Raw genomic sequence first — 16,411 nt, forward strand, 5'->3', positions numbered from 1 at the left:
CACAGTTAGAAAGATAGCTCTCTCCTGTTTATTTGATTGGTTACCCTTCATTCTTTTAATATTATCTCATATTTCTTTACCATTTACTATAAATTAATTTCTCTTATGTCAATCTAGCTGTACTCCCTTCCTTTTGTACTCTCATCCTCCTGCAGGGTTGGGGGAGGGAGGCTCCCTGAACCAGAGACAAGATGACACTAACCCATGACACAAACATCCCAGAAAACCCACCTCATACACACACAATTATCTCCTGGGAACTCTTTTTAAGCACAAGTTTCCAACTTAATTGGATAAGGAAAAAAGTCCTAAAAATCTTCTGATTTTTCTTAAAAATGTTTTACAGTTTATTTAACTGTAAAACATAAGTGCTGATAGTAATTAATAAAATAACTTCAAAAGTAGTTTTTTTGTTTGTTTTCAACTAGATTACAGAGGTATTTACACAGTACACACAATAAACACATTTAAGAATTAAGTTTTTATTTACCTTTCCTTTTGGGGTCCAGAAATTAACGACTTGTAAAAGCCTTTCATTATCCTTCTTTAACTCTTCTTTAAGTTCTTCTGTATCACAGTGGTGTACTGAACAATTTTCCCAGAATTGTGAGGTTTCCTTTCTATTACTTGCTTCTTGCTGCAACTCTGCCTCTATGCTGAGAAGTTCACTCTCCATTTCTGATATATCTTTGAGGATGTTCTTCTCAGAGAAGGGATCAAGTTAAAATATTATTTTGTTAGGTACATGTATGTATTTTTGCCCCCTTAACTATCTATATGTAGAGGAAATACATTTTAGCATCTAACTATTCCCCATTTGTTAGGCTAAAAGGAATTTTGCTATCCCCTACTGGAAAAAAATAGACAATCCATGCTCCTGGTTGCAGGTGGGAGGATGAAGGTGGGAAATTCATCTAATTGCTAACAGAAATCATCTTAGTATCACATAGAAATGTATTCTACAGGACAAATTAGTAAATAATAGTCCCACAATTTTTCAACTTAATTTTTAGCCACTTTATCAAACAGAATTCACTTTATATAAGTAGTAGCCTTAAAAAAGAATTGTTTTCCCCTCCCCAAGTATAGTTTAAATAGCTAAAACAATGCCCATTAGACTAGTACAACCATGTTATATCATGTCTTGAAATACTCAAGTCTTTGAAAATTTAAAACCATACCTGTGTGTTCAAATGCAAAGTCTGCCACACTTCTACATTTAACTCTTGAGAGGATATTTCGTTCTGATTTAAATGAAACTTTTTCAGACACTGAATTTGAACTTGTAGCTGATGTTGATTTCTCTTTTCCTCATATAGTTCCATTACATACTTATTAACAGTAGCATGATAATCCTTCTTCTTTGAGCAAATACGAGTGAACAAAAACTGTTGAACAACAATTAAAAAAAAGAAAATGAACATTAGATAGCTTATGTGAAAATAGGATATCAGGTTCTTTAAAAGTACTAATTAAACCTTTCTTGTTAAATGTTTTAGGTAACGGTATGTATAAAGGTAACTGATACTTTTATTACCAGAACTTTCATTCTACCATCATTTTGCCTCCATGCCTTCCACCTCCCTCCCTTACATGGTAAATAAGTAAATAGGAAAAACAAAAAACAAAAAACCACACACAGAAAAAAAAACAACAAAAACACAAAAACTATAGTGTGTACTATATTTCTGTTCATTATGACAGTAATTCTTTCCTAAATTCTTTTAATTTTTTCCTAATATTTGGAATATGTTTCTCTATAGAGCTATGGATTGAGGGAAGTCTGACCACAGAAATCATTAAACCTTCTGGTAATTTTACAAAACAAAAGTAAATCTCCAAGGCCTCTTGCATATCTTTCCTCTCTAAGGAAATATGTACCCAGATGACTATAATTTGATTTGATTTATAAAGCGCAGAACACTACCCATCAATGTAAATGGATTAATACTGATGAAATACTACAGTATTTTTATATTATTATATATTATTACAGTAAAAAAAAAAAATAGCAGTTCATTTATCTAAATATTCCAGTTTTTCAGATATGTAAGGGGTCTATTTTCTCTAAGACAAGCATTCATGAAATATCAAAGCTAGATCATACAGAATCCTAGCTGTTAATAGTGAGACTATATATATTCATATATATATTCAGCATTTTAGTTGGCACCTTCAGTTTGTTCAATAAACTCTGGAGATGACTGTTAATGCTCTCATTTTCCATTCGCAGTCGATTGACTTCTTTACTCTGTTCCGATGAAAGCTGAGTCAGTATTCCAGCTATCACTGCTTTCTGACTATCCAGTTCAGCTTTTAGATTGAGAGACATTGTAGAGAAACAGTCATACCTCTTCCTTATATCTGGGAATATTTCAAGAAGCTCCTAAATATAAATTAAGCAAATTAAGTCACAGTAAGGAATGAGTCTTTAGGTGAGCATCAGATTACAGGTTAACCCCCGCAGCATACATAAGGTTTTACAAAGGTAGAAAAGTAACACAAGACCTGAAGTCTGTCCTATTGTCATAGGTGAAGATTAAAACAGTAAGCTGGTCCTGAAATACAATTTGTTGTCTGTTTGTGAGCTTGCCACCAGACTGCTTTCTGAATGGGGCTGATCTCTTTGATCCTTGTGTGAAAAGAAAGATCACGAAGTTGCTCTTAGTGCTTTGCCTTTTGTTTTCCTTTGTGAAACAGCCATACCTGCTTTCTTTCCAAGGAAAGCTTTGGCCATAAATTTAAAGCAGTTAGTAGGCCATGAAATGCCAATATGCTTCAAGGAATTATTAGTTAACTAAAGCTCACAAATCACATACAGAAGCTAGATTACACTTTAAGGAAAATATAAGGTAGCCTAAATTTACAAGCCAGTACCATTTTCAATTTTTAATTAAAAAAAACCTAAATAAAGACTTGCCAATTCTTTATAAATCATACACAGAAGTACACCTGAACAAAAGTTATTAAAGTTTGACACGTATCCTTTAAAAAATACAGAAACTCACCTTAATTTTCATGCTTTTTGCCACCAAACTCTCATCATCCACCTTCTCTGCATTATCCAGTAAGTTCACTTGAACAGACGTATCATTCAGGTCTCTCTGCTTCAGTTTGTTCAGAGCACATTCCAGTTTTCCATTTGTTTCAGTACACTACAATAAATGCATGCATAATTAAGTACCATTCAAGAAGATAAGTTATTACTAACGTAGGTATGCAGCTTGCAACACCAACCATCTCAGAACGTTTTTGCAGTTCCATCTTGAGTTGGTTGCGCTCAGAACTGATCTCCTGGAGAAGTTTGTGTAGCTCATCTTTTTCTTGATTAATTGATGAGATTTGTTCTTTAAGTTGGAAAGAATGATTATCTCTTTCAGCCAATAACAGGTCTTTTTCACTTGATATCCTATTTAGTGTCTCAGTTAACTGTTGAATCTGTAATATTGGAGAAAAAAAAGTTAAAAAAAATGAGCTGGTCTTAGTCTACGGACTCCACTATTAAAGACTAAAATGAGTTGGCTGTATTCAACACAAGATAATTTCCAGTAACTCTAAAATTCACATTAAAAGCACATAAAGAATAAAAACGATTTCAATGTTCTAATTTCTCAGAAGATTAAGAATGGCATTACATCCACTTTACAAAAAAAACAGAAATGGAATATTAACAGAAGATAAATGCAATCAGATTGTTCATCTATCTGCTCTATCCACTTGAATACTAACCCTAACTGTTTACCTAAAGCAATCCTTACTTACACTGTTAGATTTACAGACAAAATAAGAGTTTGACAGATGAAAAGCAAAGTAAAACTTGCAAAAGAGATTAAGTTGGGAAGATCTAAGCAGCAACACTTGCTGAATACCAGATACAGTTTGAAACTGTGCAAAGCACCAAAGATTCCAAACTCACTTGGGATCATACTGTCTACACAATGATTTTTAAAGCCCGAATGAATACATAAGCAACATATTAAAGCTGGACATGGATTTATGCAATATGTACACTGTAGTGGAGCAGCCAGCTCAGCTGAGATGAGCTGAACGTGCTGATTCTAAATTTCACTTAAATCATTACAGAATCCTTTGTTCATGTCATGTTTGTGCTTGTTATAGAACACAGGCTGATGTGCTGGCAGTTTAAAATTAAATAGGATTTGTCTTGAACAGTAATTTAGCTCAGTGATTAAAACATCAGAAAACATCACTATGGAATAACTAGATAAAAACTAAAGACTCCCCACCTTATTTGTTAGGCTGTCCTGCAAAATCTCCGACTTCCTCTGAACCTTTAACAGATGTTCTTCCTGTTCTTCAGCTTTCATTTTCTCATTGCTGAGGAGTTCTTGATGACATTTCAACTCCTTTTCAGTTTCAAGAATCTGAGTTAAAATTAGACCAACAAATATTTTAAAAGTTATGAGACATTATATGAATCTACTTCTAACACACCAGACTTTTCTGTTTCATAAGAGTCAGATGCCTAGGAAAAATCACAAATTGCTTCCGTCTGAGAATAGAAAGTTACATATTTTGTATTTGAAAAGTTTATTCTAAATAAAGGCTGCCAATTAGAATATTCACAAGTAATTAGCATTTAGTGTAAAGAATTGCACAAAATATGCTATGAAACATTGAATATACTTTCTACAATTCTTGTTTCAAAGAAGAGGAACACAAAGCAGAGATGTGAACCTCATTCATATTATTTTAACAACTGTTAGAAATAATGGAACTAGAAATAATGACTTCACGAGACAATTTTAACAGTGTGACAATTATCAAGTAATTTTAAATTATTTTTTATTATTATGGGAGTAGTATTCCTTACACTGAATCTCTAAATTTCAAGTTTCATAGCAGTATGACTCAAAAAATACCTAAATTCAAATGAATCAGTGGTACCATAGATTTGAATCATCTACAAGTTACCGAATCTGAATAAGGATCGCAGCTCAGCACTGAACCAAACTACCACCTTCACTGTTGTGAAGATAATTCCTTATCCAGAAGCAAAATAAAAGTATCTGAATTTGTCACTTTCAGTGATAACTTCAGAACTTGACAACAAGATATACTATAACATTCAAAAAATACCACTGAAGTCTTTCGGTAATTCAACATATGCATGTGCTCCCTCTTTTCTAAATGAAGTAGCCTCAGATAAGATTTTTGAAAGATCTTGTATATATCTTAAAATACAATTCCACAAGACAGAAATTAATGCTCACCAGTATTTTTCAATTTGGATATATAATATCCATAAGAAATTTTTCCAAAACAGTTTCATGAAAAAGCCAATCTGCTTTTCAACATTTGTAATTCTTATACTTAAATCAAAGACAAAGCACCTTATTAATACTCTCTTGTAAGTTAACTTCCAGTTTGTTCTTCTCTGCTTGAATACATTCCAGCATTTCTTGGAACTGATCTCTCTCCTGTGCTAAAAAATCACATTGTTTCCCCAGCTCTTGAAGTTTACTGTTTTCATTCTCTGTCTTTTCTTTTAGTTCTTCCAGAATCTGTTGCCTTTCTTTAGTTACCAAATTTAAGTCCTCGTTCAACTTGTCGATCTACAAAGATTCAAAATTACAAAATCAAATATAGTTTAGAAACAGGAATTTTTGCCAATAACTATTACCATGAGATCATCTATCAAAGCAGTAAAATGGCACAAGTTACTATAAGTACCTTTTCCCTCTCATCAGCCCTTGAGGAGACATTCTCTAAACTAGTTTTAAGAGGAGTTTATTATTGTACTTGCCTTTTCTTTCAGTTTGTTTATTTCCTCAGTTAACTTTTCTTCAGTGCTTTGTAGTTTCTCTTCTCCTTCCGCTAGCATATTTTTCTGAATATCAGCTTGCTCTTTCTGATGCTTTAGTTCTTCCTGCAGACTCTCCATTTCTGTCAGAACTTCTACCAACTGCAGAACGAAGTGTTACAGAGCTGAATAGCCAGTATGACTTTCTTAAACACTGCTTATACAGAGTTAAGAATGGTAAGACAAGGCATTTGAATTTCTAGGAGAGAACTATTTGAAACTGCAAATTCTTTTCAGAAATAATTATTTGCCACACTTCCATTTAATTTCAGAACATAGCAGCTTAATTGTTCTTAAATGCCACTCAGGCCAAGTTTGTCTGAAGTGAACCATCAAAATAAACATATCTTATAGGAAAATGATTGGGATATTGAATAAGCACTATCCTGCTTTCAAAACAAAGCATCAAGGCAGAGAAATGCAATAGCAAATCAATTTCATTTCTGGATTTAGCTTTCTATTTCTCAGCTCATTCTTCATTGAAATAGTAGAAAATGGTAAACTCTTAAGCTTGGATTACTTCTAATGTTCAGTGCTAAATGCAAAGCTACTGTAGGTCGGAAATGTAACAGGAACTTGTGGAACATTTATCCAGCAGGTGGACAACTGTGGTTAATCCAGAGTGGGACCACAACAGCTGCAAAGGAAAATTAACAGAGAAATTCCCAAATCCAGATTGGACTAGTAGACTCAATTTTTACTTTACTTCTGCTGAGAACAAATGAAGAAAGGGAGGGACATTGAACAGCTGATAGTTCCAGGACTGAAGCAATTGAATGATATAAAGTGACTTTAAAACAATTATTGAAGAGATTTGATACATACTTTCTCTTTGCTTTCCTTGCAATCAGCCTTCAACTGGTCTTTTTCTGTTTTAGAGACCTCTAGCATTTGCTGTAGCTCATCTTTCTCCACATTAAGTAAAGCTATTTTCTCAAGCTGCTGAGAAATGTCCTCCTTCATTATTCTTTCTGTTTGTTCTTTTTCTGCCAGTAGTTTGCCATACTCAGAAGAGACATGAGTCAGGTTTTCAGTTACTTCAGTGAGCTGAAAGAACAAGTAGCTTATTAAGATTGCTGATATTTCTATGCATGCTTGGAAAAAAAACCAGTAACTTTAATTTATGTTGCTTTTTTTGTCTCGGTAATTAGGTTGATGTAGGAAAAGTGTCACTGGATTGCATTTCAAAAGCACCACCTACACATGTGGGTTGTTACAAGAAATATCCATCAGTTTACTAACGATGCAAACAAGTGACATCACAATTTTACTTATGTGTTAATTATATTTCAGTGTTTCTATCCCATTAGAAAGTATGTGTAAAAACCTACAGTTCACAGTTATTCCAGAAAAACATCTCCACAGCAGATCTGTATCCACAGCAAATAATGCTTGATAGAATCAAGCCTATTTTTTTTCTTAAAGCACCAGTAGCTTCATACATAAAAATAAGAAGGAAAAATAAAATTATAATGAGCACAGCAAGCAAAAGAATGGGCTAAATGCCCTTTACTTGTTTAGATATCTTCAGAGTTACATAGCTGAAAGATAGCATGTTAACTATAATAACTTAAAGAAGTGTAAGACTTGGAAAATAAACTGGGGTAAAGTAGCAACATTGGCGTTTAATACTTGATCCTTCAGCACCAATACACATTTTGTTATAAAGGCTGTAGCTTACACGTCAAGTTGCAATTTGGTTACCTTTCCACTGCCTCTATTGTTATGGCTTTCTTTTACGAAGTAGTTAAAAAAGGGGAAAAGCCTTAAGTCTGTTAATACATTTATTGAACCTTTAAAAATTGTAGTTTGTAGATGATAGAACTTATTTACTTCACAAAACTAAATCTGACCTTCTTCTCCAGTTCGGTTGCTTCCTTCAGTGCCTCTTGCGCTTTCAAGAGTTGACTTTCTTTCTCTGAAATACTTTCTTTCAGTTCCACAATGGTCTCTTGATGTTGTCTGATGGAGTTTTGAGCACATCTCAGTTCTTCCTGCACCTCTGAATTCTTTGGGCACAAAACAGTTCAAATAAATTAAAGCTTGAATATCATTTCCAAAAATTATGACAGAAGTTTACTAAAGACTTTGCCTTAAAGGAATGGAACAGTTTTTCTTACCATGCTAATTGCTTCCTGTAGAGTGTTTCTCAAATGGTCTCTCTCATTTTGGAGATTCTCCAGTTGCATTTTGAAATCATCATCTCTTTCTGTCATAGAGCTCATTTCTTGACAGTCATTCAATTTTGCAATAAGATCTGTCTGTTCCACTTCTTCAGATTCCCTGTTAAATTCACTTGCCTTTCTTTCCTCCATTTCATGCAGTTTCTTTTTTGTCTGGCTCAGCTCCTCTCTTAGATGAAGTAATTCCTGCTCAACAGATTTTTCTCCAATCACTGATTCCTATTTTACACAGGAATAGAAGTCAACAGGTTTAGGGAAGCAGTCATAAGAAACAAGCTGTTTTATGTAAAATAAACAGAATCTATATTTTAAAGGAATTTGTATATGGAAATAAATAGGATTTGACTGAATTCAGTATTTCAAATTTCTTGAGAAAATACATATATAAGTAAAATTTGAAAAGATGTCTTCTGAAACAGGTTGCCAGAAGCAGAACTTCGCGGCTGCGGTTTAAGCCTGAGGAAAAACAAATATGCTACATAGGTCTTGTCCATATATCTACTCTTAACGTTAGGTGAGATGATGAGGCTCTGGGCAGCCTGGTCTTGGTATCAGATCTGGAGGTTGGTGGCTCTGCCTATGGCAGGGGGGTTGGAATTTGATGATGCTTAGGGTCCCTTCCAACCTAAGCCATTCTATGATAAGATGTCAAGACATTATCTCTTCCAAGTCTGTCCACCTCCCCATAAATATTACTTTACACATATGCTTTATAAATTTATATTTTCCAAGTGCATCTATGCATAAAACCACACACATACTATCATCATGCTCAGTTAAGGAAAATGTTGGATGTAAAGGCCATTAACACACCTTGCCTAGAAAAAAAAGCCAAAAAGGTTTCTGTGCTTTGAAAAAGCCATCACCTTTGCTTCCAGAAAAGCAGTTCTTAGGTTCAAATACTTAATTACAGTACCTCATCTCTGTACAGATCAACTCATAACACCCCCATCCTGTGTCAAGATAAAATTCTATTTAGAGGAAACGTTTGTCATAGCCTGCTATTAGTTGCCCAGATACAACTGATAGTATTGGTTGAATTGCCTTTAAGGTAAACAATACAGCTGGTGGTGTCTGATGGCCTGCAGTAGCATCCTTCTGTGGTTTATTTAGGAAGCTATTATCACTCAAATTAAAGATTAAATATGCAAGCTTTGTATTACAAACTTAGTATAATACTTACCAGAGTTCCTTCTCCATGCTCTTCTTTTTTTAGATGTAAACTGTCCAGCTTTTCCTGTAATGAATTCTTCTCTTGTGTAAGGGAAAATATTTCTTCCTTCAGCACCTGAAGCTGGTCACTTTCTCCATGGCTTTTATTTTCTGCAGCAAGCCAGTCTCTTTCTGATGTGATGCTTTTAATTTCTTCTGTCATCTGTGATAACTACAAAGTATGCAAAGATAGTATCTCCAACAACTGAAAATGAAAACTAAAACGCAAAAACTTTCATTTATTCTGCTCTAGTATTTTTAAACAAATATTTAACAAATTCTAACAAATCTGGGGAAAAATCCAACAGTCATTGGCCTTTCTGTCACCTGTTTTAAATGCTAATATTTTAGTAGCTTTTTTCCTCTAATACTGGCTATGTTTTATTTAGAAAATATCTGATAGGACAAAGCCAAATAAGAAACACTTCTCCATCTAATTCTATGCTTTAGCTTTTTTAAGAACCAGCAAATACTAAGTTAACATTGATTGATGTATTGGCTCTTGTAGTGTTTATTGTGGTGTTTATTCTGGTGTCATCTATTACAGATTGGCCTGCCAAAGAAACTGTTACTGAAGCTACTGCATGGGGTCAGTACACTTAGCACTCTTTTTGTCATTTGTACACAAGCTTGAAAAACATATTATCAGCTTCCTGCTACATGTAATAAACTCAGTTTCATTTACAGCCTCCTGCTAGACTTATCATTGAGAGCAAAGCTTGCAAACCATAAGCTTTGTTACCATACTTATCTCTATTTGCCATCTAACTTCACCAGTCAATTTGGTAGCTATAGGACACATTAGTTAGGAAAAATTTTATAGTACATTATCAGTTGTTGATATCTGTAGAAATTCAAGCTATAAACACCATTTTTAATTTTTTTTTTTTAAACTATTTTCTACTGAAGGTCTAGAAAATTGAAGGGCAAGCAGAAGAGACTGTAATCAGACAGACAAGATTTGCTTTCACAGTATTGGGAAAAACACTAGAAACATTTTAGTTTTGAATGATTACAAAACATCTTACCTGTATTTTAAGTTCATTAATAGTTTTCTCGTGTGTCTCCTCAACACTCAGAATCTGAGTCTCTTTTTCAGAAATAATTTTCTCCAGCTTCTTAACAGTTTCCTGGGATTTCTGGAGAGAACTCTGTGCATTTCTCAGTTCTTCATGTGCTAAAATGTTCTTTAGAGTAAAGAAAATCCATAAGACAGCAATGCTATTATTATTATTATTATTTTTTGCCACATTGGTAGGTACTCCTCAAAACACAAACAAAAAAACCCAACACCCAAAAGACCAAAAAAATACCAAAGAAAATTCACTCCCCTTGTCCCCCATATATTTCAATATACAAGACTTGCTCTGAAAGTAATGCCTCCTATTTTATTATGTTGACCTGCCCCAGAAGTGGAAGTTGGTGGAGTGGTAATAGAGGCAGAACCTTCCCACCTATAAGCCATTACATTTTGTTACTGTGTGATATATGGCAACAGAAGAATAGTTTGACAAATTGGTGTCAGATATGGAAGTGCATATGAAACAAAAAAAAAACCAAACCAACCAGACAGACATTAGGCCCAGGAGTAGATAAGATAAGCAGATTATCAGTACCTTAGCACCACCAAGTCCCCATCCCAGCACTGTTCTTCTTACAGCAGTACATCAGGTTCACCTGATATTGTTGTCACCTACGGTTGCCTAGGGGACTACTATAGGTCACAGAACCTGGCCACAGTCTCCACTATGCTCAACACTCTGTACTATTTAATGGCATACTAATTGCACTCTGCTCTCATATCCCTGTAAACAATCTGTACCTTCATTTCCCACTGAGTAATGTTATACTTTAATTCTCATGTCACCTGTAGCAATTATTCCACATGCACTTACCTAGGTCCAGAAGCTGAACCTGCCAGAAAACTTCACTGTCCCTTGCTTAACATTTATGGAGACTAAACAGTGGATGTGAGCACAGTTAGGTGGTGGGTAGTACATTTTAGCAGACACAACAGTAGATCACCTCCACCGGTGCAGATTTTTACAAGTGTGACATGAAGCCTCTAGTTCATTGCTGGCAAAAATAGCTAATAGTGGTGATTACATGGAAAAACAGAGTTTTGTAGTTGAAAATTTGCTCTATCAAATAGTGTTGCTGTGCTCTTTGTATCTGTTGAGGTTTCCATTAAATAAATAGGAGGTATTACTTTCAGAGCAACCTACATAGTTCAAGTTCTTTTATAGTCTTTCTACTTAATATATACAGTCCATTTGAATAAAGCCAGAATCCCTACCATTGAAACAGTGTCCTTTATGTCTTCTTTGAGCTGGTCTGTCTCAGCTTGGAGAGATTCCTCTTTTTGTTTCAGTTGATCTCTTTCCTGAGTGAGAGTTTTTATTTCTTCCCTGCATCCACTAAGCTGCTGAAGAACTGCCTGGATCTCTGAATCCTTAGTCTCCAATCTTGCTTCCATAACCTTTTCTTGCTCTTTTAATTGTTCCATTTCATTTAGCTTGTGGTGAGCCTGAGCAAGCTCTTCTTTTATTTGAAGATGATGTTTGTGCTCTGCTGTCTTTTCTTCCAATTCTTTCATTTTATTAGAGAGCTTTAATTTATAAAGGAAAAGGAATAAACACTTTCACGCTCATATAAAACACTATTATACATAATCTCAAAGTTTCCTTTGCTTAGACAAGCTAGACAATCCTTTCACTCTTCATAAGAGTAGGAATTTCATCATTTCACTAACTCTGCATTTATATTCTTGTCTACATTAATTATTTGTCTCCAGAACCTTCTTAGCAGGAAGTCTTGCTAAAACACAAACACACATGAAGCAGTAGCCTATCAAATCCATAGCTGAATATGGCAGCCACATAATTGCCAAAAGGCCTGTCAGAAATGCATGAAGGTTAATTTTCCTTCTCCTTCTATATGACTGTTTTTTCCCCTTTTTATTTGCCAAGTAATGCAGTGATTCTATGTGGTCTGAAAGATATCCCATTTCATCTCTTTTAAATAAAGTCCTCTACTGATCAGAAAGCTTTGTTCCTATGAACTCAGAAAGAATAGGCAATAGCTACCTATTTAAAATATATCTGCATAATAAAGAGTATAAGAATAAGAAGAATTTAAAATGTACAGGAGAATGCATATCCTTGAGTAGCTTGTTTATTTGCCTATGAAGAAAGAGGCCATTGAGGTGCATAAGCCTGTGCATCTCAAATCTATCCATCTGGCACAGAACAATAGATATCCACTACAACTAGAATTCCTTTTACAGCACTATACCTTCAAAACCACTACTTTATATTTTAAAAAGAAGTCATTTGGAGAATTCTTAGCATATGTCAAAAAGAGGAATATGACACCAACCTCTAATTTCACATGATCCAAAGCTGTTTTAGAATCTTCTGCATCTTTAGACAAACGTTCTATTTGGAACTTCATTTGTTCACAGTTTTCTGACACAGCAAGGTACTTTTGTTCTAGTTCTTCATGGAGCTGTTTAAGAGCTACATATTCCTGATTAGAGTTTACATATTTAAGCTGTGCATCTGTTAGCTCTTTTTTTGATTTTTCTATTTCCTCAGTCACAGAGTTAAGTTTAACTTCATTATCAGCTGCTGCAGAGAGCAGTTTTTCTCTTTCCATTTTTAGTAAGTTTAACTCCTCATTTTTTTCAAGAATCTGATGGAAAAAAAAATTAACAACATTTAAAAATCAGTATTTGTTATAGCTGTATAGTAAAAGACATACTCATGCAGGCTTAAGAAACTAATAAAAGCAAACAGAGTGCAGTACATCGCTAGACTGCCACACTTAATCCCAGTAAAACAAAACCTAAACAATACTTTGGAGAGAATGGGGGAAGATGAATCCTACTGAATTCAAAATCCATTAAAACTCTTCCCTTCTAACACTTAAGATGTTTTTTAATTATTTCCTTTCACTGTTTTGAGGTAGGACTGAACTAACATCGCAAGCTATGGCTTTTAAACTGATTAAGTACTTTGACGTATTGACACTGCTTGCAATACAGATTTTATACAGTTAACATCTACTTAATATATTTTTTTAGAAGTAGGCCAATGGAAGGTTTTGGAACATTCTGCAAAATATTCACAATTGGGTTTGTACAAAATTACTTGTCCTAGACCATAAGTGCATAAAATCCTCTTGTATCTGCTACCGAGTATAACAAATTTGCGAAGTCTTAGGAAGAATCTGTTGGAAAAAAAGTATACTAAACTGTGCCCTACCAAGAAGCAAGAAAGTCTGTGTGCAAATTCTGGAAAGTTTAAATTAAACCTTTTACTCCCCAGCCAATGTTTCTACTCAGAAGTGTTAATATTTACTCTTTACTCATCCAGACAAAAATTCGGTTTCAGGATGGGTGAAATGGTGCAGTGAATAAGAACAAAACACATGTAGCTATCAAATGATGACCATGGTAAATATGCAGGCTTTGTACTAGAAATACTTCAGTTAGTTTTAGTGGACTATAACGGAGCATTCAACTCTTGATTTATTCTCGAGCGTAAATATCAAATACCTGAGAAACAACAGCATAAAGAACTTTGTAAAATCTTGTTATTTGATTCAAGACAACTTTTTTACTGAGAACTATCAGATAGACCTCCATTTATGTGTTATTAGTCAAGCACAATATAAAAATACACGAACAAAAGACAAGCTCCAGCATAGTTAGACTTTTGTTTACCTCTCTCTGCTGTATCTCAACAGTATTTGGTAGAGCCTGAAGTTCCGATAGCTCATTTACTTTTTTCTGTAGGAGTACATTCTCCTCCAATGCTTTTTCTAGTTCTGCTTTTAAGTCAGATGCCTTTTTTTCCAGGTCCAGAAGAGAAACCAAGTCTAGACAATCAGCAAGTTTAAATTAATAAGAGTGTGAGAGAAGAAAAACAGGTTTTAATTTAAGCAGTTTTATATCATGCTCTGGATGTCAAGTCTCCAAAGACTACTTTGTAATTTGTCAGCAATCAAAATGGAACTACTGTTTTGAATTTGGTCATAACTTAGACTTGCACTCAGTTTATTTCCACTTTCTCCCTGATATCCTTCATTGACTTGACTGCCTTTGGTGACATACAAAGCATTATGGAAACTAGTTTTACAAATCAGTGTCAAAGATTCCTGAAAAACACTTCAGTGAGAAAAGAGCAAAAACTTTCCCTACATCCCCCACCTCAAATGGAGAAAAGGAAGAAAGAGAAGGGGAAGGGAGAAAAATCACCAACTTAAACAGAATAGTACCTTTTGGAACTTTACCCTCCATCAGTGAATGTAGCCTCGTGTTTTCTTGAAATACAGACTGCAACTCTTTCTGCAAGTCAGCTTGCATTTTTTTGTAGCTGGCCTTTCCTGCTTCTATTTGTCTTTGATAAAGTTCCACATCGTTTTGCATTTGTTTATGATTATTTAAGAGTTCATTCTTCAGGAAAACAAAACAACATGCTGTTCATACACAAAATACAAGTCTACTTGCTTAACAGTTAATAATTAAATCTGATACATTTCCTGTTGTTGATCTGAACAATTTTGGCCTGGTCTAATACAAATTGCCACCGTTAAACAACTTATTTTAGAGTAATGTAATAAAATGTATCTTACATTCAAAGTCAGAACTATAGCCATTTTCCCTATTTCATCTTCCCTCCTTCAAAACTTAGAAGTCCCATCCCAGTTTTCTGACTTGAGAACTTACTAATATGTTCCCTATTAAAATCAGACTTGGAGTCTTCTGTCCTAGGAACTCTTCAAAGGCTGGTCATTTACTCTCTTCTCTCATGTCAGACAAAACTCCAGCATAACAAGTCTGATTTATTTTTATCTTCTCCTTGAAGATCTGTTTTCCACAAGTTCTGTACTGAAAACATTACTTCGAGTGTCAAGTCACTTGTCTTACAGATATACTTCTTCCCTAGTCTGGGAGCAAACATTGCCCAAACAGTATTTTGTACTACTACAAAAGCAGTTTAAAAAGTAATTACCATCCTCTCCCTCAATTCCAAATTTTCTGTTCTGAGAAAAGCAGATTCCTTCTTGGCATCCAAGGCTACGGTTTCACTGTCTAAGAGGGATTTATTCAGCTGTTGAATTTCCTCAATTAGTTTATCAGAATCTCCCTGAAAGAGGCAAAAACTCAAAAAAATAAGACGACCATAATAAAGCAAATGTGATTGTTCGAATTTGGTTAAAATGTAGAAGTGACTCAGAAAGCGGTACATTACTCCGTCTAAAATGAACAGTAGCACAACACTGAGAGCTGGGATAAAGTACAGAATTTCCCACAGCTTTACTTTAGAGCACCGCTATAAATTAAGCTTCTTGCAGAACTAATACTGAAGTAATTGGCATTTCAAGCTTCATAAAGTAATTAAAATCTGTTGTCCATCAGATTTTCGTCATATCAAGGCTATGCTTCAGTTTAACTCACTTTTAGAAAATCAAAACTTAACCTAAGCAACCCCAGCAGAAAACTCATGTTTACCACTGAAAGTGATGTGTCCTTTTTTTCCACTTCCACTTTCTGTAGTTCTTCCACGCGATTTTGTAACACCTTTATTTTGTTCTCTTCCTCTTTTAGTTGTTCCAGTTTGGACTTTATTTCTGCCTAAAAGTTACATGAAAAGAAGAAAGTGAGAAAAAAAAATGATCTCAGTGTGTTTTCCTGATAGGAATCTGTAAGAGTTCTTCTTACATAATAAGCATTATTAAGATTAGACATATCTTCCTCATAACTGGTAAGATTAACCGGAGCCCAGTCAAGTCTGGGTCATCCATACCAGACAGAAAAACCAAACCATATTCCGTACCAATCTTACTGCCTGCAAGTTTATGTAACAGGCTCACCTCAAGTTCTTCATTGTAAGCTTCAGCTTTTGAAACCAGGTTCTTTAGGTTGGTAATTTCATGCATTAGTTGCATCTGTGGAGCAAATTGAAGCAGAATTGCAAAGGATGTTAGAAAGCACCCACACCAACAGTTTTAGTTGCCATCACTGTGCAAATAAGCAAGCTCTGTATCTTATTCTCTTTTCTATTAGTAAGCAAATCACAGTTGCAACATTCTTTCAAATTAATAAATGAAAAGCTCTATTTCAACTTCACAGTAGTTAGAAATTATTCAAGTCCAATTTAATCTGCAACAGCTCAAGAAGTGAGAA

The 16,411-nt window shown here is 34.5% G+C and overlaps 1 protein-coding gene across 2 annotated transcripts in view; it reads right to left on the bottom strand.

The window, feature by feature from the left end:
• CENPE (centromere protein E) overlaps positions 1-16,411 on the bottom strand; it is a 37,193-nt gene that overhangs the window by 7,596 nt on the left and 13,186 nt on the right. For both annotated transcript variants that reach the window (XM_015862022.2, XM_015862021.2), the window contains exons 18-37: positions 16,099-16,173; positions 15,737-15,859; positions 15,237-15,371; positions 14,500-14,677; positions 13,946-14,100; positions 12,598-12,912; positions 11,516-11,827; positions 10,248-10,406; positions 9,191-9,391; positions 7,945-8,226; positions 7,678-7,833; positions 6,650-6,871; positions 5,768-5,926; positions 5,355-5,576; positions 4,248-4,385; positions 3,238-3,438; positions 3,009-3,155; positions 2,174-2,386; positions 1,182-1,388; positions 491-700 (exon numbers count right to left, since the gene is read on the bottom strand). In XM_015862022.2, coding sequence (XP_015717508.1) covers positions 491-700; positions 1,182-1,388; positions 2,174-2,386; positions 3,009-3,155; positions 3,238-3,438; positions 4,248-4,385; positions 5,355-5,576; positions 5,768-5,926; positions 6,650-6,871; positions 7,678-7,833; positions 7,945-8,226; positions 9,191-9,391; positions 10,248-10,406; positions 11,516-11,827; positions 12,598-12,912; positions 13,946-14,100; positions 14,500-14,677; positions 15,237-15,371; positions 15,737-15,859; positions 16,099-16,173 — 3,810 coding nt within the window. The remainder of the gene's footprint in view (positions 1-490; positions 701-1,181; positions 1,389-2,173; positions 2,387-3,008; positions 3,156-3,237; positions 3,439-4,247; positions 4,386-5,354; positions 5,577-5,767; positions 5,927-6,649; positions 6,872-7,677; positions 7,834-7,944; positions 8,227-9,190; positions 9,392-10,247; positions 10,407-11,515; positions 11,828-12,597; positions 12,913-13,945; positions 14,101-14,499; positions 14,678-15,236; positions 15,372-15,736; positions 15,860-16,098; positions 16,174-16,411) is intronic.

Source organism: Coturnix japonica, chromosome 4 (assembly GCF_001577835.2).
Source record: "Coturnix japonica isolate 7356 chromosome 4, Coturnix japonica 2.1, whole genome shotgun sequence".
NCBI classification, from domain to species: Eukaryota; Metazoa; Chordata; class Aves; order Galliformes; family Phasianidae; genus Coturnix; species Coturnix japonica.